This window comes from Rhinolophus sinicus, chromosome 17, assembly GCF_057876585.1.
Source record: "Rhinolophus sinicus isolate RSI-liver-muscle chromosome 17, RSI-T2T, whole genome shotgun sequence".
Classification (NCBI taxonomy): Eukaryota; Metazoa; Chordata; class Mammalia; order Chiroptera; family Rhinolophidae; genus Rhinolophus; species Rhinolophus sinicus.
This window is the reverse complement of record NC_142517.1, coordinates 70168138-70195642: the sequence shown is the minus strand read 5'-3', so window position 1 is coordinate 70195642 and position 27505 is coordinate 70168138. Positions and strand designations below refer to the sequence as shown.

The following is a 27505-nucleotide window of genomic DNA, read 5'->3' as shown; positions in this document are numbered from 1 at the left end:
CTATATATGTTCTGTTCTATATAATGAAAGAGAGATTTAAGTAATTGTCTCACATGACTGTGGAGGTTGGCAAATCCAAAATCTTCAGTGTGGGTTAAAAGGCTGGAGACCCAGGGAAAAGTTGATGTTGCAGTTGTAATCCAAAGGCCATCTGATAGTGGAATACCATTTATTTTGGGAGAGGTCAGTCCTTTTCTCTTAAGGCCTTCAACTGATTAGATGAGGCCCACCCTCAGATTATGGAGCTCAATCTGCTTAACTCAAAGTCTATTGATTTAAATGTTAAATTCATTTACCAAATACCTTCACAGAATCTTTAAAATAATACTGGCCAAATATATTGGTACCATGGCCTAGACATATTGACACATGGACTTGATCATCATATTGCCCCAATCCTTTACAATCCTATCAAGTATTTTATTCCTTTTTTCTTCTAATATTTGCATAATTTGTCCTACTCTGAGTCTTGTGCATTTATGCACCATTTAATTCCTATTCTTAAATTTTCCTGGTTGCTTCAGAGTGTTTCATATATTAATCACATCCTCCCCTGAATTAGCTGGAGAGTAAAATTTCCTGTACTTTTGACCCCTCTATAGTTGAAACACTATTTGAATTGTGTTTCAAGAATGCTGAGGTTAAAGTCATAGCAATGAAGAAACAAAGAATGAACAATCATTAACTCATCTAAAATTGCAAATAAATGATTCACAGGATAAAGCTCACACCACAGGTAACTACACACCACTAATCAAGGGAATTAGTCAGAAAATTCTTAACTGATGCACATGAAACTCTCAAAATGTCAATATTAAATGGCAGCTTCTAATCCTAAATGGTATCTATAAGATGATATATATATATATATATATATATATATGTATATATACAATACATATATGAATGTGAATTTTAATTATAATATATAATTTTAATTATAATTTAATTGCATATGAATTTTAATTATAGTATATAATTTTAATTTTAATTTAATTATCCAAGGATATGTTAGAAATGCTCTTCCTATTATATATAAACCACGAAATCCCATCTGTCAAGAAATGTTGACCCATATATACCATTAGAAATGCTGGAATGGCGTTTTGGTATTCATAGATTGGTAGCAACATTACACAAATCTCCATGAGAACAATGGCAATAATTAATGTCTTTTCATTATCCATATATTGTAAACATAGTGGTTGGTAGTATTAGTAGATCTGATCCATTAATTAAAATTTAATCATACGATTTGGTAGCTGGTCCAAAATTTACCAAGTCTTTATTTGGTATAAGTTGGTCAAACTTTCACTTACTTTCTGATTTCTATCACTTATCACTGTGGTACTCTGGGGATGTGGTTGAGTACAGTGTGATGAAGAACCACTTCAAAGAGGGCTTGAGGCCAGCTCTCTTTGTTTTTTTTATAAACCCAAGGGTATTTTAAAAAGTGATGGACATTGAAAGTCATAACATTATTGATAAAAGGGTGAAGACCAACAAACAAAAACTCCTAGACACAGACAACAGTTCAGTGGTTACCCAAGGATGGGGGGGGTAGTAAAAGAGGGTGCAGAGGGTCAAATATATGGTGATGGAAGGAGATGTATTATAGAATTCTACACTTGAAACCTATATAATTTTACTAACCAATGCATCCCAGTAAATTTAATGAAAATGAAAAAAAAAACAAAAAAAAAACGAAAACAAGATAAATCAAACTAACTTTGAAAGAGAGATAACACAGGCAAATGTCCTGCTGTGGTCTGGGATTGGGCTTGGCCACTTTGAAAGCTGAATCAAGCCCACATGTGACTAAATCCCTGAGACCTCACAGCTTAACCCTTCTATTCCTCTGAGACCCGATGACCCGGGGAACCCTCTGATACTCTAGGACCTGTACTCAGGGCTGTGTGTGGAACAGCAGAACCAAAAGGGCCACTTGGGAAAAGCTGGAATTTAAATTCTACTTCAGCCAGTTTTGTTTGTTATGAACATTTTCTTTTCTTAGCTCATTGAGCTTTCTCTCAGTCAACAGATCTGTCAAAAAACCTTAACTGTTAATATGGCGATAAATCACTCAGACATGGTTACAGTAAACGTGGGACAAGAGAGTATTTCCCCTGACAGAATTTCTGCATTCCAGGCCTCCAGATAGCCCTTTCGCCGCACACCACTGGAGCTGATCCTGCCCATTCTGAGTGAGAAATCGACCAGATTGAGAAGGAAACTTTGCTGTTGGAGTTGTGAACCAGGAATAGACGTAAGACTCCCCTGGGACCCTCTACTGCCTGACTTCTCTGCAGCCTCTAACTTAGCTGCCCACCCACTCACCCTATATAAACAATTGGTATAAAGCAACCCCAAGGCATTTCCATCAGGTGAAGCCAAGTTCAATGTCTGAAGATCATCCTTTTGGAAGTTCAGGCATTATGTTTTTTGAGGTCCAGTCCTTCAATTACATCCCTCTGATGTATTTAGCCATCAGATTTAGGCTAATCCGTTCCCTCCCACATGTGCCCCAGAAGGAACACTAAAGGTACAATGGATGGCAGTTTATACCCAGGGAGCCACCTTCTTTTACCACCCCTGGCTGAACATGCTGATAGATATTAATGTAAAGAGGCCCAGTCGAGGGCTCTGGCCAGGCTCCTACAACAGCCTAAATCTAATGGCTATCAGAATGATTTTATTTTCTACTTAGGCTTACAAAATACAACTCTTTTAAATGATTATTTTCACTTCTCTTTTTTTCACTGTTTTAAAGTTTTTAAAATTTTTTTGTTTGTTTCAGGTATACAAAGCAACGTAATAATTAGACATTTACATTCCTCACAAAGTAATAACCCTCCAATTTACTACCCGTTTAACATCGTATATCGCTGTTACTACACCAGGGACTATATTCCCTGTGCTGTACTTTCCATCCTGTGAGTGGGAATATAATCACTTTTTTTTCACATGGTTTATGAAAGAGAGAGAGAGGCGTGTCATTTCCTGTTGTTGAATGTATACACTTTCATGGGGAGAAGAGTTTTATATGAAACCTTCTTGTCTTAGCCTAGTCAGACTGCTGGAACAACATACCATAAACCTGGTGGTACTAAGCAACAAACTTGTATTTCTCTCGGTTCTGGAGGCTGGAAGTCCAAAATCAGGGAGCCAGCATGGTTGAGTGAGGGCTGTCTTCAGGGTGCAGACTCCCTCTTGTATGTTCACACGGTAGAAGGGCCTAGAGATCTCTGTGAGGTCTCTTTTATAAGACACTAATCTCATTCATAAAGGCTCTACCTTTTTGACCTAATTTTAGTTTTTATTTTTTAAGATCTCACACACACACACACACACATTTATTTGTCTGTGCCTATGCTTATGTATGTGTATATGTATGTGTTATATGTATGTGTGTGTATGTGTATATGTAGATATGTTATATCTACAACTGATGCCATTTTTGAGGTTTCTGAGATGCTGTAAGATACTAAAGATATTTACAATGCAGAATAGGGCAGTGTATTTTACTATTTTACCCAAAAAAAGAAAATAACAAATTGTTTGAATTGTGAGGCTCTTCTGGCCTCCTATAGAATCATATACCACGAAGTCAGCATATTTTAAAAAGACTTGTCACCAAAAGAGGTTAAAACTAGGACGTATTGTATGATATGTGGTTTTTAGCAAGTGGGATATCCTCTGATTTCCCCAAGTTGGTTTTTAAACTTATGAGATGTGGGTCTTACCCTTAACTGAAATTTTGGTCCAATGATTTCACTCCTGAGTCTCTGGAGCTCTCCGTTCGTTGGCTTCATCACTGTTTGTCATTGGTTTTTGCAACACACTGATACTTCTAAAGGGAAAGGAAGATGGAGTTGTGATGAGAAATCTCAGGTCTGCCTGACCCCGTTGTCTTCTCCTATCACTGTTGCTACTGTAGCAACCTCCAGGTTTTCTAGCCTCAATTCCCTTCTCCAGACAAGTCTGCATATCTGTCTTTATCTTCTATTTTCTTTATATCTTCTATATCTGTCTTACCTTCTATTTTACACCCACCCCACTCTGGAATCAAGCCTAAGTAATAATGTTAGAGACTCCTGCATTCAAATACAATTGGCTCAGAATCACATCCATTCATGTTGTTGGGCCTTATGCTAGTTTCCTATACCTCATGCCTAATCTCTGGTCACTGTTATTTGGCTTACGGACCTCTTGATTATAGCCTGGTCATTTTGGTATTCTCCTATACATATTTACCCTGATGACCATTTCATGATCTGTCTTTGATATCATCATGTGTACTATCCTTTTCGATGTAGTTTCAGATCCCTGCCAGTACTGATTCCTTCCTTCTACTGATGGCCCAGAATTTATAACTGAGAATTCAGAGCATTACCACAGTTACACAGGGCTTAATCCCATTGCTAACTCAGTTTCGGCAGACAGATCTAAGACATGATAGAGCCTTCTTGTGTATATTATAGGGTTCAGACAGCTTAAATCTTTCTCCAGTGTCCCTCAAGTTGGTGTTGCAATAAGAAGTTGTCATAACATCCCTGGCTCTCATTCATTTGTAGTTAAGTAGATTTTAGGCAGACTGACATCTCCCACTTGTCTGGTTGGGTATCTCTTTTTAGACCTAATTCTTCCTATTATTGGGTCCCAAAGTCAAGCAGTATTTAGGTGGAGAGATTGGTAGGAAACTAATTATGTCTTTGGACCTAAACAATGCTTGCCAATTCACCTTTCCTATTAATATGTTCTCTACTCTGACTCTTTTATTTTTCAAATGATTAAGAACCTGTAAAGACAAAAGGCTCTGATCAATTAGGTTCCCTCAAAAACCCCAAACAATGTCTCAGGACCGCAGATTCTAATAAAGTGAATATAAATGGTCCTTACAGGGAAAGGAGCATACAGTCATGGCATTTTCATAACACTTTTCACTTATCTCCGTGATAGAATTCAACCGTCAGTAATTTTTTTTTTAGTTTCTACCTCTTCATCTACACTGTAAACAATGAAAGGCAGGAATGGAATCTTTCTCAACCACATCACCTCAAAACTTATCAAAGTTGTCTGGTGCCCAATATGTGGTCATAGATTGTTTGCAGATAAAGTGATTCCCATGGAATGTTTACCCTGACTAACTTCAGAATAGGGCCTGTTTTTAAAGATCGATCCCCAGAACTTGTAACTGTATCTTGAAACTGTATCTTGAAACTGTATCTTGATTTCTAGCACAGGATTTTCAATTCCTGTGTTCTCAAGTTCAGCACAAGCCTTCTGTAAACTGGTAATGTTTTCTTTCTTACTTGCCATTTTTACTTTCTGGGTTGAGTGGTTAGGCCTTTCCTGTTACTGCCTAAAATAGAACTTTCCAAATTAATGACTTGGCTTCCTGCCACACCCGACTCCCACTGGGGTAACATGGGCTTCACAAATCTCTTGAGGGATCTTGTGAAAATGAAGATTCTTATTTAGCAGCACAGCATGAGATTCTGCATTTCTAGCAACTGCCAGGGGGTGCCCATGCAATTCATTTGAGGGCTATCCTTTGAATAGCAAGGAAATAGACGACTCACTTCAGAAACACAATCTTTCATTCTTGAAACATTATTTAATTCTACTATGGGCCAAGCACTGGGAAAAGCAACTAAAGAGGAATGGGATATAATCTTTGCCCATAAGAAGCCTACAGTCTAATATTGGCAGCAGACATAATAACAAATCATCGCTACAAATGATATGACCATTAACAGAATGAGAAGACAAGCCACAACTGGGAGAAAATATTTGCAAAGGACATATTTGATAAAGGATTCTTATTCAAACTATGCAAAGAACTCTTAAAATTCAACAATAAGAAAACACACCACCCGATTAAAAAATGGGCCAAATACCTTAACACATATCTTACCATGAAGGTACACAGATAGCAAATACACATATGAAAAGATCATCAACATCGTATGTCCTTAGGAAATTGAAAATTGAGATAATGAGAAACCACCACACACCTATTAGAATGGACCAACTGAAACACTGACAACACCAAATGCTGGTTAGTATGTGGAGCAACAGAAACCCATCATTCATTGCTGATGGGAAAGCAAAATGGTATAGCCACTTTGGAAGACAGTTCGGCAGTTTCTTATAAAACTAAACAGACTCTTACCATATGAGCCAATAATCATGTTCCCTGGTATTTGCTCAAATGAGTTGAAAAATGATATCTACACAAAAACCTGTACACAGATGATTATAGCTTTAGTCATAATTTGCCAACATTTGGAAACAACCAAGATGTACTTCAGTAGGTTATTGGATACATAAACTGTAGAACCTAAAAAGGCTACATACTGTATGGTTCCAACTTTCTGGAAAAGGAAAAACTATGGAGACAGTAAAAGGGTCAGTGGGTGCCAGGAGCTTGGGGGAGAGGGAAGGATAAATAATAGGTGGAGCGCAGGAGATTTTTAGGGCAGTGAAACTTTCTGTATATTATTGTGGTAAAGGATACATTTCACTATACGTTTGTCAAAACCCATAGACTACAGCAAGAGTAAATCCTAATGTAAACCGTAGACTTTGGTTGATAATAATGTGTCAGTGTTGGTTCACGATTGTAACCACTCTGGTACAGGAAATTGATGATGGGGAGGAGGCATGTGTGGGGGGAGGAGGCATATGGAAATTCTCTGTACTTTCTGCTCAGCTTTGCTGAACCTAAAACTGCTCTTTTAAAAAGTATATATATATATATAGAGAGAGATAGATTAATAAATATGATCAGGCCAGAAAATCAATTCTGAGGCCTAGAAAATCTTCATTGGTGGGCAAAATAGTGTGTGTGTGTGTGTGTGTGTGTGTGTACATGTATTTGGGTATAAGGACAGGAGATTAGACCACTGGCCCACTGTCTAGATGGTCACACCAACTCTAGATGGAAACGCACCAGCAATACATTACTTCCTCCAGCAGGCAGGACCATTTTCCACAAAGGATTAATTAAGTGCTAATGGGAGACAATGAGTGACAGTCAGTGACAGGGATCCCCTTCTGAGGCTCTTCTTGCTCTCCCCTCCAAAAAGCCTTTTATTGGGGTCATTACTGTAGATAGGGTCCGCTATCACCAGCATCTTGCTCTTGTCCCACATCCGTACCAAACTAGCCTCTGCACTGGGAAAGCTGTATCAAAATTATCTGGGCTGTCTTTAAACGGTGAAGATTATAGAGCCTTATCTTGGATCTTCTGCATCAGAACTTCTTAGTGCTGAGAGATGGTAATCCAAAGTTTAGCAAGTTCTTCAAGTTGTTTTTATGTGCCGTAAGATTTGAAAATCACTCTTCTATTTCATTTCCGCACACTTTCTGGTACAAAAGCCGATACCAAATTGATTCCAAATAAGTTTTAATAACTTTATCTTCTTATTGGTAACAATCAACAAGTTTAAATTTTGCAGAAAATCATTAAATTATCTACATATTCTTTTTCTTATATTTCATTAATGAAATAGGCCATGCAAATAATACTGATAGGGTAGGTAAATAGATAGAAATGAGCAGGAGAAGGAGAGACCTAACCTGGTTAGAAAGCCCCTTGCAGCTGCTCCTACTTAGATCAAGACTCTTGCAGCTGCCCTCACATTGGGTACCAGTGCCTGACTAGGCCAGCAGGATTCCAGGTTCACAAATGCTTCTAAATCAAAGGGATGTGTTGTTAGAAGCTAGAGAGAGAAAGAAACCATCCTGCTTATCAGAATATACACTCCGCTTCTCAGGGCCATCGCAATGAGCTCAGACAAACTTGGGAACAAGAAGGGAGTATGAAGCACTCCAGCTGGGAGAATGAGAGGTACTGGGGTCGGGGGCGGAGGGGCCGGGACAATTCTACCCATAGAGATAAAACCCTCACATAATGTAAGGAGAGGCTGCTTCCCTCTCTTGGGTCAGCCCCCTCCATGTCTCGGAGTGTACATGCTTTTACTAATAAACTTCTTGCTGTCCTATGCTGCACAAACTCTCTCTTGACTGATTCTTTCCTTCAAGAAGACAAAGAGCCGAAGTACAACATCCTTCCCGATGACAATACTGAAATAGATTTATTTGTGAAATACAGATAGAATTCTGACATTTTTAATTAAGAAGGAATAAAAACATAAATGATTTGTGATTTTGGCAGCATTGTACAAATATCAGTATAAATCATTTACAGAGATGAAATCGTTATCAACATTATCTTTACTGTAAGACATGTCAAGGATATTCTCAACAATAGACAGAAATTTGTTTTGTTTCAATTCAAGAAAATTTTGAAGGAACTGTTCAGCTTTGTGTGTTTATCTGATAAGGACAGCTAAATGTATCCTCCCCATACTTCCTGTTTCTATTTTTAAGAACACCACCAGTAGCTGCTCTAAGGTATCTTTTTTACGTTAGCTGCCCATAAATGCAGCTTGGCTGAAAAAGAAATATAGTACTGGTTGCTCAAAATCCTAGGAATAATGATATCATACTGGCTAGATAACAATAACTCTGAAACAATACCTGCAACCCCAATTTAAGGGGCAAAATCTTAATGCCAGTGTTTGTAAGAAAGGCTCTGGCACAAAATTTGTTTTGTCTTTTTGGGAAAAAACTTTTATGGGCTGTCATACTTCTATCCCCATAATTCCATACATGATTTTCATACATTTTCTTTAATGACTCATTTACTCTAGTATTTTTAGTTTCTTTAGCAAACTGAAATGGTATGTCAATTTTGTCAGTTTTTCTTTTACTGTTTCTGTCAGTCACCTACCCTTCCTTCTATACACTAATACACACACTAATACACACACACACACACACACACACACACACACACACACCCCACATTCATTTGTGCAGCAGCTCTATATTTGTTCAAATGGATCCTAACCTTTACTATCCACTTTGTATGAGGTCTATTGCATTAGTCAGTAGCAGCACCTGAGAAACCTAATAGCCCCAAGCAGTTGAAAAAAGTTGTAGGCTATTTTTTAAACAATTAGACTCAAGTACTTTGGAAATTCAGAAAATGGAGCCCATATCTTCTTGCTATACTTTTAAGTGGCCGCAACCTCATATGGTTAAAACAAATGATTATCAAACTATGCTAGTTTATTGTGTATGATTTGCCCTGATTCCTTAGTAAGAAGAACAGCAAGATACAGATGTGGTGAGTAGAAGTATGTTGACCCATATTGGCCAACAGAATACTCTGGACGTTTCTCCTTTCCATTAATGGTGCTTTTATTTTCCCATCGGCTCAACCGTGAAGCAGTTTAAGCCATCAATCCACATTCGCCTGATGATAACTACTCTTGCTGAGTTTTATGTTTATTCAGACACCCACTCGTATATTAATTCAGCAGCATTACGTCAATTCATATACCTTAGTCTATGTGACCCAAACACCGAGTTATCACTTTGTTCATAAATGTACTATAGATTAATTGCTCCATTACTACATCTATTTGCTTGGCAGTCTAACAGGGTAGATACAAGCATTTGTTTGTCCGGTGTGGGAACATCTGCCCACACCCAGTTAGCATATTCCACATCTTTATTGCACAATTTATTCTTTCCATTCTTGTCTTATATCATCAATGCTAAAATTATCTCTCTTTTACATTTAAGAAACCCCAATATTAGATTGACAGAGGAAAATATCTTATTATCAAAGATTGACTGGAAAGAAACATACTATCATTACTCTATTTATGGTTAGTTAGTCGAATGGGGACATTCTTTTTCAAGAGTGTGTAGTGAATTGATCCGGAAACACATGTCTCTCTTTCCTACGTGTGTTTCTGATAGCTCCAAAGAAAATACTGAGTTTGTATGCTGGGTAAAATGTAGCTAAGTTTAAATATTCTGCTACTCTTCTATTTGTGATATCACTCAGTTTTGGAGAGAAGATTTTGTTGTTCATGGCTATAATATAAAAGACTCCCAGAGAAGTTTCTGGGAGAAATTTTAGTCATTTGTTTTACGGACCGTTAAGACCCAAGCACCAACATGAACCTCCTTAAAGTGAAACTTCTCAGGTCATGAAATACTATTTGACATTCTGTTGGTATTAGATAACGGTGCTGACATGATGATCATCCAATGATCACTAGTGAGAGATCAGAACCAGATTTAATTCCTCACGCATATGGCAGCGTATTCTGTAGGTGCTTCTTCTACGTGTCTTGCCTGTCTTGGGTTCATTCCAATGACGGAGTGGTTCAGCGAAGCATAAACAATGCTTTGTTTGTTTTCCTTAAGACTGGGGTCTTCCTGGACCCCGAACCAGGGTTCGTTATCATAAATTCTAGTTTCTGATGTTAGTGTTTGGGAATTTTGCCTGGTGCCCACTTCAGTTTGCTGACTCTGAAAGGGCTGGGGAACATCAGCCTGTAAGAGAAAGAAAAAGATTGCTTTCATTACCATTTAAAGATGTGATAGTGCATATTCATTAGCAAACTTTGAGTGTAGGCTAAATTGAGTCATTATATGTGGAGAGAAATAATCAACTTTTCCTCATATATGCTGTTGACGTCCACTTTTTTGTGCTTTATAATAGTTATTTTGTGCTTTGATAGTCTCCATGCCTTCCCTGGTCCTTTGCTGCTCTTATTGTGATGTTTGCAGTAGTATGTCTCCTCCTCCTCCTTAGCAGAGTTCTACCATACAGCATGCCTGGCCCTCTCCTGAGAAATGAGGTATCAAGTGCTGAGTACACTGCCTCCCTCTGACGAGGTGACTGCCCAGGAAACACCACTAAGGCTGGGTGACTGAGACAGGCTTTAAACTTCCCTGCCTCTTGGCTCAGACTGACAGTGGCCCAGCCTCTGCTTAAAGGAGCCTGAATAAAGTCACTGGAGGAGCACTGAAGAAGACTGTTAAGTGACCCAGTAAATAGCTATAAATCCTCAATAGATCAACAAGATCCCTGTCGTACTTTTCAATCAGTGTAAGTCTGCCAACTCCGTTACCTGGCTCCTTCCTGAAAGATGGCTTGTTTCCATGGAAAACTGTGTTAGAATGAGTGGGATGAAAGAAAATACGATGCTCTGTGGCTGAACCTATCCTGTGGGCACCTCATCCAAGTGGGTGGTGTCGCAAGGCCAGTACACCGTGCTGGGGTGGGAAGAGATGACAAACACCAAAGCAGCTGTCCTATTCTATGTGTGTCTGACACTTTACAGTTTACAAAGCACTTAAAAAAAAAAATGTATTGAGGTATAATTTGCATACTTTAAAATTCACTTTTTTAACTGTGCAATTCAGTGGTTTTTAGTATACAAACACTTTTATACTCTCAAAGGACCAAGATGGAATAAGATGAGAAATTTGGCTTTATATTTTTACCAGTTCTTTTCTCTACTTTGAATTTCTGTTCCATGGTTCTCATACAAGTTCCTTCTTAAGAAATCTTTAGTCTCAAAGACCTAATATGGCATCTCTTTATTTTATGAAATGTTTGATAAGTCAAAGCTGTGAATTCCTGTGAAAGATATGAGCATCTTAAAACAAAATTCCCAAATAATTGTTTGCACAGAAAAACTTCTTTTGAATTCAAGTTCAAATCATAAATAATTTGCCCAGTTTATACAGGAAGAAATATGACTACATTTTAACCAACCTGGGCTTTATTTGCTCGGTAAATTATTTAGATTATTGTTTTAAATGGTTTCATAGCTTCCAGGCCTGGTTGTAACAGTATGTAGTTTGCTGTTATTGTTCATTATAGGAAGAAAGAAAATAGTATTTAAGAAAATTTCCCTCCTTGAGTAAACAAAGCCTTAGCACACATCACAATGATGCCTACTAACACTTACTAAAAACTTAATACCCGTTTATTAAGTTGAATGTATCTGATTTGATTTAAAATTAGGCAACTGGTAGGGAATGATGAGTGCTATTTAATATTATATGTAGAATTATTGGCTATATGTGCCTGGCATTTCTGAAACTTTCAAACATCTTTATCTCAATTCTGGTTTACTGAAACACACACACGTTCCTTTGCAGTACCTCATTTATGACTATAGTATTTGGTTTTGTTTATGTTTTTAATTTTTTGTTGGGGAATATTGGGGAACAGTGTGTTTTTCCAGGACCCATCAGCTCCATGTCAAGTCGTTGTTTTCGATCTAGTTGTGGGGGGCATAGCTCAGCTCCAAGTCAAGTCATTTTTTATTCAATCTAATTGTGGAGGGCGCAGCTCATTGGTCCATGTGGGAATCAAACTGGCGACCTTGGTGTTGTGAGCACTGCACTCTAACCAACTGAGCCACCCGGCGGCCCTAGTATTTGTTTTTAATTAGAGTTTCATAAAAAAATTTTTCAGAAATATATTGCCTCATGTTGTATTCATTTTTGAGTCCCAATGTTTATACACAAAGGAACTCAAAAGAAAGGCCTTAGGTTATAAAGCCAAGAACTTGTAGGAAAATGGCACTGCCTCCAAAACACCCTCTCCTTCTCTGGGAGGTCTTGATGAGCCCACACACATTATGAGGCACTCACTTTTGCATATAGTAACTAGGTCTGTGATCATGCTTCTTTATCTGCTTGTGCGATTCACACCCCATTTTATGGTTATTTATGGTTCATTCTTTCATTAACTCTCAACTGTCTTCCAGAAAGACTGTAAGGTATTTTTGTAAGAATAAATGAATAGCCTGAAGTCACATAACAGGCCAAGAGCAGTGCCAAGGTTATGCGGCTCAGTTTGGGTTTTCTGCCTAGAGTCTACACTGCCACCCATGCTCTTCTAAAGGACCACTTATTTTGAGACTTGTTAATCCTGAAGAATCTTTGCAGCAGATGGAGGTGAATGTAAAAAAAAACACATTTTTAAAAATAAGTCAATATATATAGCACTTAGAACAGTGCCTGGCACATGGTCAGTATTGCAGAGAATTAACTTTAAAAAATGTATAAATAGTAAGATAACATAGATTGTATCTGTTTTAACAGATACATTAAACATACCAGATTAATTTCCCTTTCTTCTGTATCTGAAGACTTCTTTTGTTTCCCTGGAATTCAAAAAGAAAAATAAGAAACCAAAGGGAGTAAAGGACCACACAAAATTCTTCTACAAGTTGCTGTAAATTAGGGTTATGGTAAGAATATGGGCTCTGGAATCATATTGCTAGGTTGAACTTCAGTCCCTGGAGCAGAAGTGGAAGGCCCCTCCACTCACACCCTCCCACTTGCATGCCAGTGACAGTGTTACTATTAGTTTCGGTTTGTTTATTTGCTGTGACTAGCGTGGCACACGCACATCAGTTTGTGAAAACTCATGCTGCCCATTTTGTTCACTGGTTGTTCACCTCTCACTCCAGAGATGCCTCTGGCATATTCAAGGGGAAAGGGCAGGATCTGGTACTCGACTTTAAAAAGGCTGGAATTCCTTGTTCTGGGGACATTCTATACTCAATGCCCGACACACTGCTGGCCTGTCACCTACATAGCCAGGCTCTACTACTGCCCAGTTCCCTTTGGATGTGGTAAATCAAAGGATTTATCCCTGACTCTCTTTCTGAAGTTCTGAGAGAAGTTCCAACAGCATCAGGAAAGGTGGTGAAATCTGGAGAGAAACCATGGAAAGATCCTTGGAGTTGCAGATGTGAAGTTAAGGTTACAGAAGATTCCCCTCAGTATTCTGAGAAGTTTCTGGGGTTTTGGATGTTCTCACCACAAAACACCAGAAGTACTTTTGCCCAGGCAAAGATTTCTCTCATGGCAAAAATAAGAGTTTCTCTGTTTAGCTTAGTGTTTATAGCTACACTGAGGCTACTGTTGTGGGGAAAGGGATGGGAGGAAGAAAGAGAGAGAGAGAAAGAGAGAACTATGGTGGTTTAGACCAGAGCTAGATCAGTTTTCCATACATCTGTCTCTTACTGTGTTTAAGTATTTCCTCATGACATTGAAGGAATTCTTACAAAAGCAAAAGGGAATTGTTTTTAAAATATCATACTTCACCCATTATGGCAAAACCCACATTTTTCAAATGTATTATTGTTGGGTGAGGGTTCAGTTTAAGCATGTGTTTGTAATGGCAACAGAAAGTACAAGCATATGAATTTCTTCTGAGGACATTGGATCTTCATTTAGACAATGGTATGTATGACTGACATGTTAATCTGAGAGATTATTTCAACCTCCCTTTCAACACTTTTGAAGTTTAGAAGAGCTTTTCACACAAACCTAAGACTTACGCAAGCAGAATGAGTAAGCCCCAGTAATGTTCCCTCCTTACCACAATTCTTGGCTGGTGCACTATGCTGTGGTGAGCATGCCTCACCATGACTAGAGCGAACCTGAATTAATCTATTTGGCTTTTTGGTGGAAGGATGAGTTATCCCCCAGGAAATCATTATCCTTGGTTTATTGCAGAATATTGGGAAAGAAAACAACAGGAACCAACTAAAAATATGTCAGTCCTAGTAATTGAACCCAAATGTGTGGCACAGAGCAGCAGAGGGAAGATGGAACCCACCTTGGTGCCTTCGCAGGCAGCAGAATAGGTAGAAACAGGTAATGAGTAGAGGCAATCCTCCCAAAGGAATCAAACCGTAAAGGATCCATTGTCTGCCCCCCATATTTTCCATGGGGGCTGGTCCTGGGGCACTGGCTGTATCTGAAATGTTAGTCAATGCTAAAGACAATTAGGAAATCTGAGATATAGTAGGATCCCCAACACCTTCTACATTGTTAGAACTTGAATGAAGGAGATTTCTAGCTGATGCCTCCATTTCCCTTCCAGTAGGCCTTCCCTAAGAACCCCAGTTCTCAGTACTCTCACCCTTCTCTTTATAGCTGAGCATGTGTGAGTGGGTCTGGGTTATAATTTATCTTTTCCAAAAATTCTTGTTCTGCTAGGGTAAATCCCCTGTAAAACAATATCCATAAAGCTCTCAGAAAGCACTTCACCAAGGCCTTTCATTCACATTGTCTTATTTAACTCTCATATTTATCACTTAAGAAAAGTAAGGAAGCCATTATTTTTATCTAGTTCCATGCCTTGAGAAGAGTATTATTGTTGCAAGACTTGCCCAAGGTCAGACAGTTAGTGAGTGGCAGTTCGGACTTAAGTCAACATGTTTCTGATACTAAATTCAAGTTCCTTGAACACAATGCTTTCTCATTGTCTCATAACTCTTTGGTATCTCCAAATACCAAATATTTTTGATAATTCCATATATCTTTGGTATTTCCAAATATGGTATGCTGGTCATATAGCTGATGCTCATTACTTTTGATCAATATTACCATGCATCAAGGCCTTGTTTGTCCAATGTAGGTTGCAACTTATTTGTGGGTCATGAAACAATTTAATAGATCACAAATAATATCAAAAAATGAAACAATACAGAATAGAAACTATCAGAATGCATCATATATCTTTAATTTTGTACTGGGGTTGAATTTTTTTATGTAGCAAAGCTTTGTTTCTAAATATATTAGCATAGTTATATATTAGCTTCTCCATATGCTTGATTTTGAGGTAAAGGTGATCAGGAGTTACTGGAGCTGGGCTTAAAGTGGTTTGGAAATTCAGAGTGGTAACACATGTTGTATTGTTCATGCTACAGCTGCTATTTAGATTGGGCAAGCAGCCAAGTCATTGCCAAGGGTGACAGACACAGCTGTTTGGGGGAGGGGTATGGATAGGAATAGGAACTAAATTTTCTACAACAGATAACCTAATACAAACAAACCCACTCAAGGAAATCCAACTTTTACTATTTCTCCCACCATCAAACAATCTAGTTTCCTTAATTTTATTTGACTAGCTTGATACTTACTTATTAGAGGATGTTCGGAATAATTTTGAGTGCGTTCTGAAATAGAAAAACATAGATAGATACTGAATTTGGTTGTGAAAATAATGCAAGCATATACTCAGTTATGTCCAAAATCAGAGCTAGTACTGAGAGGACTCCTGCATTTATTTGCACACTAACAGAGAATCCAATAATCCAGCAAAAGGCAACTTGAGTGATTTGTAGATTACTTGGAGATCATGGACATAAAGTAAATTCCTGGATTTATTCTGAGGCTCAAAAAAGACTGTGTAAATACAACACAACCTTCATTTGTCTGCTTTGATTCTCTCTTTCCCATTCCTTAAGCATAAGGACACAATATAGCCTGTATGACATCTTCTGGTACCTAGAATAACAAGACACACATTCAGCAGGTATTCCAAGTGAATGTGGAAAGACAAAATGAAAGGATGCTTTCGATGATATCCTGGGTACTCATTCTGAAACCGAGACTGTGTTTCTCACTTCCTGCCTACTTGTACCACCCTCGCTTTCCTGCTAAAACAATGACCACTTGTCTGTGAACTTCCAAATCAGGAACTGACCAAAGCCAGATTGGGGAGGATGGAATTGCAGGCCATTGTGTGTTCCAGTGACTCGTTCCCAGCTCAGTCAACTTTCCCTCCGGAACTTTGCTTTGCAAAGTGCATTTGTTCATTCTAGAAAAATATTGCTTTCTTAAAAGTGTCCACGCTCCATATGCCTGTTCTTATGTAGATAATTCTTAACTTGAATGTAAAAAGCAATTGAGAGTCAGATACAACTGTAGGAAAATTCCAGTACCCCCTAAGAAAGATATTTCAAAGGGAGAAAATGAAATTTCTTTTTATCATACCTCCAAAATGTATTTATGAAAAGGGTGGTCTTTAAATATAGTTTCAGGGTATATTTTTCTCCTCACCTCATACTTAGCTCATGAAATACACCCAGGAATGAGAGAGGAGGAATTTTTCTTTGATCCTTTCCCTGTTGTTTGTTTTCATTACTTCATGAAAGGAAAATCCACACCCAGTTCAAAGCCAATTCCAAAACAATTCATTTGTCTTTAGTGAGGGAAGCAGAGATGACCTAGAGAACTATTGCACAGTGTCTGCTTCCCAGGACAGTGAAATCCTTGATGGGAATAAACACATTTCCATACATGACTACAGTACAAGGAGCTGTGCGGTAATTGAGAGGCACAGAACTTAGATGGCATAAAAATTGCTAGAAAAGAGAAATCACTCCCCCAAGGGTGAACATAGAAGTCTTCACTAAGAACTTGGGAAGTGCGCTGGGCTTGACAGGAGGGGTAGAATTTTGATAGGTGGCGGCAGATGAATGAGTGCCTCATGAGTGGTGGGAACAGCATAAGAAGGAATGCTGAAGACATGGCAATGGCAAGAAAGGCTGTTAGGCTGGAGGTGAGAATTTCTATGTGGAATCCAGAAACAATCCATAAAGGTAGGTGGGGATGGACTATGAAAGGTCTTGAATGCTTGTTGACAAATGTGAGCCTAATGTTATAAGCACTGGGGATGCTCTGCAGGGGACTCAATAAAAGAGTGATATTACGAATGAAGCCTGTTAGGAACATTAAGTGTATCAGGAAGATTTTTGGCTGACATGGACCAGATTTGGAAAACACTAAAGACAAGGAGTCCATACAATCAATTGTAATGGAAGTCTGAGATGCTCACAAAAGCTGTAGGAGGGAACGAATCACAGTGGAAAGTTATTGACAGATAAGAGTAGAAGACCAAAGCAAAGTCCTGGAGAATTCCCAATAGGGATCAGGAGTATTAACAAAGTGATAAGAAAGGGAGTGACAACAAAGGAAGGAACGTCAGGAATTGGGAGAGTAGAAATCATCAAAGAGAAACGTAAAAGGCCCTTAAGGTGTCCAACTCAGTTCTTGGACTTTCCTTCAGACCACTTCACCCTTCACACCCTTTGTCCCAGTCTGAGCCTAATAAGCACATTCCCTCAGGGCACAGGGGTTAAAAGGGACTGCTGCCTCCCTTTCCACTGAAGTTAGCGCCACCCCCCCCAGCCCCCATTCCATAAGGGAGAGATTATTAGTCTTAATTTCAGCCTCCACTTGATCCTTAGAACAGGCATTTTACAAACTGTACAACCATCTATAGTGGTCATGGAAGGACCCAAATATGGAAAGTCATTTGACTAAATTCTTCCTTATTATACAGAAGTGGATTGGTTCCCATGAAGAAAGGCTGTATTACACAAGAAGACTGTCTTCCAAGGGAGGTGAATTTGATGTCAGTACATTTAATTTTATTATACATTAAATGCATATATGTAATATAAATTATCTAGTAGTACTTAATTATTTTATATTTAATAGTATATTTAATGTAGTCCTGGAAATAATGTTTTTGCAAGTTTTGCCTATTTTTGTCATTTATTTTGCCAGATAAAAAGGTATTATTAATTCTTTAAAAACTCAATATTTTATCTCATTATGTGAATTAATAATGCAGTTCTCTCCAGAAAGCATTCATTCCATACATCCTCAATATAGGCTTTTCCAAGTTGTTAAAGGCATTTTTTTTTTACTTCACATAGATTATGTTATTTAATTCATTTACAAATAAATCTTTATTGAGCACCCACTATGTGCCAGACACTACGCCATCTATTCGTAGAGAAGCAAACATGTTTAAAACACAACTTCCATTCTAAAGAGATTTATAAACCAGTGCACCATTCTAAAGAGATTTATAAACCAGTGCACGGTTGATCACAGGCAACCAGCATTGAGTTTGACCCCAAATTTGCAAAAGCCGAGTCTCCAACTCTACCATAAATTCCTTCTACAGTTCTGTACTTCATTCTAGAGAGTTGAGTTAACACCAGAATACTATGTATTCCCTTATTTGCCTGCTTTAAGGGATTTAAGAGTGATTTAAAGAATTTTAAAGGAATTTTAAGTGGATTCCTTCATTGGACTACTTTAAGAGAATTTAAAGACTGACTCCAAACTGTGCATATAAAGTAATAAATTAATTAAACACACACACACACACACACACACACACACACACACACACACAATGTAAGCAGTCAAGTGAATGGTAGCCATAGAAGAAGTAACTGTATGAGACTGCATGTAGATTTCAGACATGTACCATACCTTTTTGAAATCTCTTTTGTGATAACCTTCAAGGTCAGTGTATGGGCCACCAAAGAAACTCCATCTTATTTCTTATAATTAAAGGGTAATATTCTTTGATCCAAATATATTTTACGTGTTAAAATGAATACAAAGTAAATTTACTATTTTAATCATTTAAAGTGAACAATTCAGTGGCGTTGAAGGTATTCACAGTGTTGTGCAACCATCACCACTACCAAGTTTTAGAACATTTTCATCACCCCAAAAAGAAACCGTGTACCCGTTAAGCTGTCACTCCCCATTCTCCTTTTTTCCCAGTCCCTGGCAACCATTGATCACTTTCTACTCTATGTATTTACCTATTTTAGGTATTTCATATAAACAGAATCATGCAATATGTGATCTTTTGTATCTGCCTTCTTTTACTTAGCATAATGTTTTGGCGGCTCATCTACGCTATAGAACGTATTAGTACGTCATTCCATTTATAACTGAATAATAGAATAATATTCCATTATATGATTTACCATGTTTCCTTTATCCATTTATCAGTTGATGGACATTTGGATTGTTTCCATTTTTTGGTTGTTGTGAATAGTGCTGCTATAAACATTCATGTACAAGTTTTTTATGGACATATATTTTCATTTCCCTTGAGTAATTACCTAAGAATGGAATTGCTGTGTCTGTGGCAACTATGTTTAACCTTTTCAAGAACTGCCAGACTGTTTTCCAAAGTAGTCACACCATTTTACATTCCCACTGGCAATGTATAAAGGTTTTAATTTGTTCACACCCTTGCCAGCACTTACTTTATTATTATTTTTTTAATTCTAGACTGTGAAGTAGTATTATCATAGTTTTGATTTGCATTTCCATGATGCCTACTGACACTGAGCATTTTTCATGTGCTTACTGGCCATTTACTTGTACATATCTTCTTTGAAGAAATGTCTGTTCAAATCTTTTGCCTATTTTTAAGAATTGCATGTTCGTAGTAGAGTTGTAAGAATTCTTTATTTATTCTAGGCACTCATCCCTTATTCGATATATGATTTGTAAATATTTTCTCACATTTTGTATGTTGTCTTTTCACTGTCTTGATAGTGTCCTTTGATGCAGAAAACTTTCTAATTTTGATAAATATAAGTTATCTATTTTTTCCTTTTGTTGCTTATGCTTTTGATATCAATCTAAAAAACGATTGAAAAATCCACGATCATGAAAATTTGCTCTATGTTGTCTTCTAAAGAAACATATATAGTTTTATATAAATACAGATTTTATAGTTTTAGGTCTTATATTTAAACAAGATCCATTTTTACTTTTTTTTTCTAATTGTGTGAGGTAGAGATCCAAATCACTCTTTTACATGTGGATATCCAATTGTCCCAGTATCACTTATTGAACAAATTATTCTTTTCCCATTGAATGGTTTGGCATTCTTGTCAAAAATCAATTGACCAAGGATGTATGGGTTATTCTGGACTCTCAATTCTATTTCATTGATCTACATATTTTTCCTAAAGCCAGTACCACAGTTTTTATTATTGTAGTTTTGTAATAAGATTTGAAATAGGGAAGTGTTGAGTCTTCCAATATGGTTCTTCTTTTATAACTCTCTTTTTTTTTTTGTCTATTCTGGGCTCATTGCAATTCCATGACTTTGAGAATCAGCTTTTCCATTTCTGCAAATAAAAGGTTGTTGGGATTTTGATAGAGATTACATTGAATCTGTAGATCACTTTGGGAACTACTGCCATCTTAACAATGTTAAATCTTTTAATCTGTGAACATGGGTTGTCTTTCTATTTATTTACATCTTTAATTTCTTTCAGCCATGTTTTATTCAGTGTATAAGTCTTGCACATTCTAGGTTAAATGTATTCCTAATTATTTTATTCTTTTTGATGCTATTCTAAATGCAATTGTTTTCTTAATTTCCTTTTCAGATTGCTAGTTCATTACTAGTGTATACAAATATTACTGATTTTTATTGTTTTACTTATTTATTTCATTAAATTTATTGGGGTGACATTGGTTAATTAAATTATATATGTATCAAGTATACAATTCTATAATACATCATCTGTATATTGCATTGTGTGTTCACCACCCAGAGTCAGTTCTCCTTCTATATTTGACCCCCTTTACACTCTTCTATCTCTCCTATCTCCCACTTACCCTCTGGTAACCACTAAACTATTAGTTTTGGTTTGTTTGTCATGTTTATTTGTTGCTTTCAGTTTTATATCCCACATATGAGTGAAACCATATGTTCCGACTTTTTCTGACTTATTTTGCTTAGCATGATAATCTCAAGATGCATCCATGTTGTTGCAAATGGCAGTATTTCATCTTTTTTATGGCCTAGTAATATTCCATTGAATATATGTACCACATCTTCTTTGTCCAATCATCTGTTGAAGGACACTTTACTTGTTTTCATGTTTTGGCCATGATGAATAATGCTGCAATGAACACAAGGGTACATATGTCTTAACAGGTAAATGTTTTCAGATTTTGGGGGTAGATATCCAGAAAAGGGTTTGCTGGATCATATAGTAATTCTATTCTTAATTATTTGAGGAATCTCTGTACTGTTTTCCTAGTGGCTGTACCAATTTACCTTCCCACTAGCAGTGTATGCGGGTTCCTTTTTCTCTGCAACCTCTCCAATATTTGATGTTACTTGTCTTATTAATAATAGCCATTTTAACAAGTATGGAGTGGTATCTCATTGTGGTTTTGATTTGCATTTCCCCAATAGCGAGTGAAGTTGAGCATCTTTTCATATATCTGCTGGCTGTTTGTATGTCTTTTTGGGAGAAGTGTCTCTTTAGGTCTTCTGCCCACTTTTAATTTGATTGTTTGTTTTTTTGTTGTTGGTGAGATGCATGAGTTCTTTTTATATTTTGGATATTATCCCCTTATTGGAGGTTTTGTTTGCCAATATCTCCTCCCATTCAGTTGGTTGCCCCTTTGATATGCTGATGGTTTCTTTTGCTGTACAGAAGCTTTTTGGTAATATACAGATTTAATGCAATCCTCATCAAAATCCCAATGGCATATTTTGAAAAAAATATATTTAAAAAGTCATCAGATTTGCATGGAATCACTAAAGATCCTGAATAGTCAAAGCAATCCTGAGAAAAAGGAACAAGGCAGGAGGTGTCACATACACTGACTTCAAATTTTACTACAAAATGACAATAATCAAAACAGCATGGTATTGACAACGGAACAGAATTGAGAACACAGAAATAAGCCCACATATGGATGGGCAAATAATTTTTGATGAAGAAGCCAAAAACACAATGGAGAAAAGAAATCCTCTTCAGTAAATGGTGCTGGGAAAATTGGAAAGCCATGTGCAAAAGAATGAAATTAGACTGCTATCTGTCACCATACAGCAAAGTTAATTCAAAATGGATCAAAGACCTAAATATAAGACCTGAAATGATAAATTGCATAGAAGAAAACATAGGTATCAACCTTATAGATGTTGGTCTCATAGAGGATTTTATGAATTTGACCTCAAAGGCAGTAAAAAGAAAAATAAATGAATGGGACTATATAGAAATATTACTGATTTTTCTTTTGATCATACAACTTGTCAAATGCATTTATTAGCTCTAGCTAATCTGTAGATTTTGTGGATTTTTAAGAATTTTCTCCCCATAAGATCATGTCATCTGTGAATAAAGATTTTTACTTGGTTCCTTTCCAATTTGGATGTTTTTATTTTTATTTTTTTTATTTCCTAATTGCTCTGGCTAGAACTTGCAGTTCAAGGTTGAAAAGATGTGGAAAGCAGACATTCTTATTTTGTTCCTGTTCTTAGGGGGAAAATTTTCAATCTCTCACCACTGAGTTTGATACTAGCTTTGGGATTTTCATAAACCAAATATTTTTTTACTCTCTTTTACTCCACTCTTTCCTTTTTCATGTTTCATTTAACTTGGTTTTACCCAACTTAACCTCAATCTGTGTTTTCTTTGCTGTTTGAGCCTATTGAGGTCCTCTGGAGAGGGTTTGGGGAGACAGCTAAGTCTATGAATAGTCCCAAAACTCATCAGGGAGTCAGGTTATTTGTGTTCTGTTTGCCTTCTGTGAAAAATATGAACTATTAACAAGTGTATAATTTTCTGAGCACTACAAACATAACTTCAAGTAATTATTATCACTAAAAATCAAGGACAGAAAAATGGAAGAAAAAAAAGACAAGAAAAAACAAGGACAGAGAATAGAATGCTATCTACTACTATTGGTATTCATTTTGTAATTTTTCCCATATTTCAGTGATCTACTTTTGGACTTATTAAATAAATTGTATACCCTCTAAAGGCAAAAGCAATAACTTTCATTATATTTTCTCTACTCTGCTCTAATTAACTCACCTCAAAACATATATACACATACACGTGCACACATGTATGTGTACACATGTCACAGTTTGTGAGTTGTGGAAGTGTTCTAATGTTTTATATAAGTTCAGTGTCTAACATAATTACTTGAGAATCTGGGTTCTCCTTTTCCTTGAAACATAATGAGACAAACATTAGACAGTCTTGGTGTCTAGAACTCACCTGTCACATAAATGGTTATTGAATGGCTTTCCAAGAGTCCAGATGAAGCGTTTAAAGAACAGCGGTATGATCCATTGTCACTAGCCAGCACTTGATCAAAATGCAGAATAAAAACAGAAGTGTTCTTCCTGTCTTCCCAAGTCATGTTTCTATGCCCAAGAATTAAACACCTTTGTTCTTTGAACTTGCACCAGGTCACATTAGATTTGTTAGTACAGTGTCCCACAGGGCATTCCAGTTGAAGTGAATCCCCTGCTGTGACGTTCATGGACTTTCTCTTAACATAAAGTTGTTCACATGATTTGTCCCCTGAAAGATGAAAACAAACTTAAAATCAAATCTATTCTGGAAGGACCAGATATTTGCCACTTCAACAGTTTCCGCCAAAGACTTCTCAAGCATGATTCTATCATTTTTCCAGATATTTTCCAGCAATTAACCCTCACTAGCAAAGTGTCTGATACATAGTAGGCAAATAACAAATATTTGTTGAAAAAAAAACAGATAAATCATTTCCTCAATTGTTAAATAATTTCCTCAATTTCCAAAATATTAGTAATATTTTTATTATTAAATTATATTTTATTGTATTTTTACTTATTTTATTATTTTGTAGCTATTACAATAGGTAGCAAATAATAACAGCAATTTTTTGTTAATTACTTATTATATTCCTGGGGCTGTTAAAATGCATAAATGTTTTAACTCATTTAATCCACACAACAAAAATGATATGTTATTATGAACCCTGTTTTACAGATAAGGAAACTGAAGTAGTAAATAATTTGACTAAAGTTATATGCTAATAATTATGAGAATCAAGATTTAAATTTATATTAGAGTCCATTACTCTATAATTTATTAACTGTTCCTCTGTAGTTTCATGAGCAGTAATCACATTTTCTATTACTAGCTCTAGTGTATTCCAATACGTGGAAAAGAGGAATTTTTGTAGACAACTATTTTCCTATAATACTTGGCATTAGAAACTTTTTTTACTTGTTTTTCAGGGCTTTAATTCTGCCTTGAAATTTTTTCCATGACTTTTTTCCATGTATGAGACATGCAACTCAAGATGCTATCTGAAAATAGTATGATCTGAGATAACTTGAATTTTTCATGTTTTCCCAATTGGGAAGAAGAACAGTGATCTACCTCTTTTGGAAGTTCTGCCTACTGGCTCAACACACAGGAAATATGCCTCCTTTTGTTTTGATGGGGAGATATATTTTTCTGGAAATAGATTTTTCTATCATCTTCTATGAACATTCTGTTAGTAATTGTCAATTGAATATAAAATTTGCAGCCAAGAAACAATTTCTTAAATATCCTATATTATTGAATAAGTTCTGTTACCCAAAACTTATCATGAAAATATTTACTGGTAACCTCAACAACTAAGATATAACTGAGAATGAAAATACATGAAAAATAAATCTTTAAGCAAGCAAAATAGATATTGCAAGATTTAAAATTTATCGCATTTTATTCATAATTCTTACAATTCCTTTATCATTTCCTAATTAGCCCAGAGGGCAAAATTGTGTTATATAACACAGAGTAATAACTATACTCATAATGATAAAATTGAACCAACAATAAAACATTAAATTATATTTAATATTACCCATTTTTTTGAAACAAAGAAGTATTTAATCTCTTTTAAGAATTTCATCAGGAATGATTAGTTCGAAAAATGTTTTAGGAAGAATAGCCTGAAGTCTAGCTGAATAGAAGTCCTACAACTAACGGCATACAGAGGAAGCCACCTTGATACTAGCAAGAGGGGCAGAGATGCAGAGTGAGCTGGTTCCACACTATCATGTGATTGTTAAAAATTGAGAGGACTATCTTGGTTGCAGAGGTCCTCCTGGAGGAGCAAGGGGTCCCAGACCCACACCAGACTCCCAAGCCCAGTTTCCAATGCCAGGAAGCGAAGTCCCCACAACTTCTGGCTGTGAAAACCAGCAGAGATTGTGGCTGAGGGAGATGAAATGCAGCTGGAGTTCCAGGCATTCCTCTTAAAGAGACTGTGCATGGACTCATTTGTTCTGAACTCCAGCACTGGGGCAGCAGCTTGAAAAGCACAAGAGACATACAGAGAGGAACTGAATTATCTGGCTTCAGGGCGAGGGCTGGAGGGGCAGCATTCTCCCAGACAGAAGTGCTGATAGAAGCCATTGTTCTTTGTTGAGCCCTCCCCTCACCCAGCATGCAGATGCGGGTGGCCTCCATATCTGAGTTTCCATCAAACTGGCTAACTCTGGTCTCTCCACCCGGGTGATTCTCTGAGAAACCACCCCACCCAAATTGCAGCCCCATCCAAGCTGCTTCCAGTGGCTTTGCCATACAAGTACACTACCTTGATTTATGCTTTGGACTTTCCTAAAAACCAAAACAAGCATCATCTGTCTTTGGTGTGTCCTGCACTTCTTCCTGAGCAACCCTAAATCTGGCACTCATGGCAGCCAGCCTCAGTTCGTGGCTTAGCCTTTCCAGGGAAATTCCAAACACAGCATGATTGGCAGCAATCTGTGAATTGCTTTGTAGCTCATGCCAAATGGCCCTGGGCAGGGCACAGGCTATACCTGAACTTGGCCTGACGTGGGGCCCCTGCCAGGAGGGCTTGGGGCTGGCACACCTTTTGGCCAGCTTCTGACCATGCTGGAGCACCACCCAACCTCCTCTGAGGATGACACACTGAAAGGGAATACTGGGAAGAACCCTCCTAAAGTGAACCCTGCTCCATAGGGTCAACCCCTACACAACAGCTCCTTCACTGCAATCATGGCCAGTCCTCACAAACAATCAGCCTGAGAGTCAATCCCTTCCATTGACATGCAAGAAACAACCAAGGCTCAACTATAACAGGAGGGCACACACAACCCACACAAGTGACACACCCGGAGCACCTGGCTCAGGTGACCAGGGAGACTGTGCCATTGGGCCCCACAGGACACCTACTACATAAGGCCACTCTACTAAGACTGGAAGACATAGGACCCCTACCTAATACATAGAAACAACCACAGGGAGGCAGCCAAAAATGAGGACACAAACATCCCAAATGAAAGAACAGAACAAAGTTCCAGAAAAAGAACTAAACAAAATGGAGAGGCAATCTACCAGATGCAGAGTTCAAAACAATGGTTATAAGGATGCTCAATGATCTCAGGGAGAACTCCAACAAAGCCATTGGAAACATAAAAATGGAGGTAGAAAACATAAAAAAAGAACCAGTCAGAAATGAAGAATATAATAACTGAAATAAAAAAATACATTAGAGGGAATCAACAGTAGATTAGATGAAGTAAAGAACTGAATCAGTAATTTAGAAGATAAGGAAGCAGAAAACACCCAATCAGAACAGAAAATAAAAAGAATTTAAAAAGATTAGGATTGTTTGAGGGGCCTCTGGGACAACATTGAGTGTACCAACATTTGCATCATAGGGTACCAGCAGGAGAAGAGAGAGCAAAAACATGAAAACCTATTAGAAGAAATAATGACTGAAAAGTTTCCTAGCCTGGTGAAGGAAATATACATACAAGCCCAGGAAGCACAGAGTCCCAAACAAGATAAACCAAAAGAGGCCCACACCAAGACACATCATAATTAAAATACCAAAGATTAAAGACAAAGAGAGAGTCTTAAAAGCAGCAAGAGATAAGCAGTTAGTTACCAACAAGGCAGCTCTCATAAGACAGTCAGCTGGTTTCTCAGCAAAACTTTGCAGGTTAGAAGGGACTGGCATGAAATGTTCAAAGTGATGAAAAGTAAGGACCTACAACCGAGATTGTACCCAGCAAACTGTACCCAGCAAAGCTATCATTTAGAATGAAAGGACAGATAAAGAGCTTCCCAGACAAAAATAAAGCTAAAGGAGTTCATCACCACCAAACTAGTATTACAAGGAAGGTTAGAGGGATTTCTTTAAGAAGATGAAGAAT

General features: G+C 37.3%; 1 protein-coding gene across 4 annotated transcripts in view; it reads right to left on the bottom strand.

The window, feature by feature from the left end:
* Positions 1-8076: 8076 nt before the first annotated feature.
* BTLA (B and T lymphocyte associated) overlaps positions 8077-27505 on the bottom strand; it is a 31260-nt gene continuing 11831 nt past the window's right edge. For 3 of the 4 annotated variants that reach the window (XM_019734882.3, XM_074331957.2, XM_019734884.3), the window contains 5 exons: positions 23556-23864; positions 15831-15866; positions 14522-14680; positions 13009-13055; positions 8077-10422 (listed from right to left, as the gene is read on the bottom strand). In XM_019734882.3, the coding sequence (XP_019590441.3) occupies positions 10165-10422; positions 13009-13055; positions 14522-14680; positions 15831-15866; positions 23556-23864 (809 nt within the window). In that variant the 3' untranslated portion in view covers positions 8077-10164. The remainder of the gene's footprint in view (positions 10423-13008; positions 13056-14521; positions 14681-15830; positions 15867-23555; positions 23865-27505) is intronic. The other variant, XM_019734883.3, reaches the window with a different exon arrangement.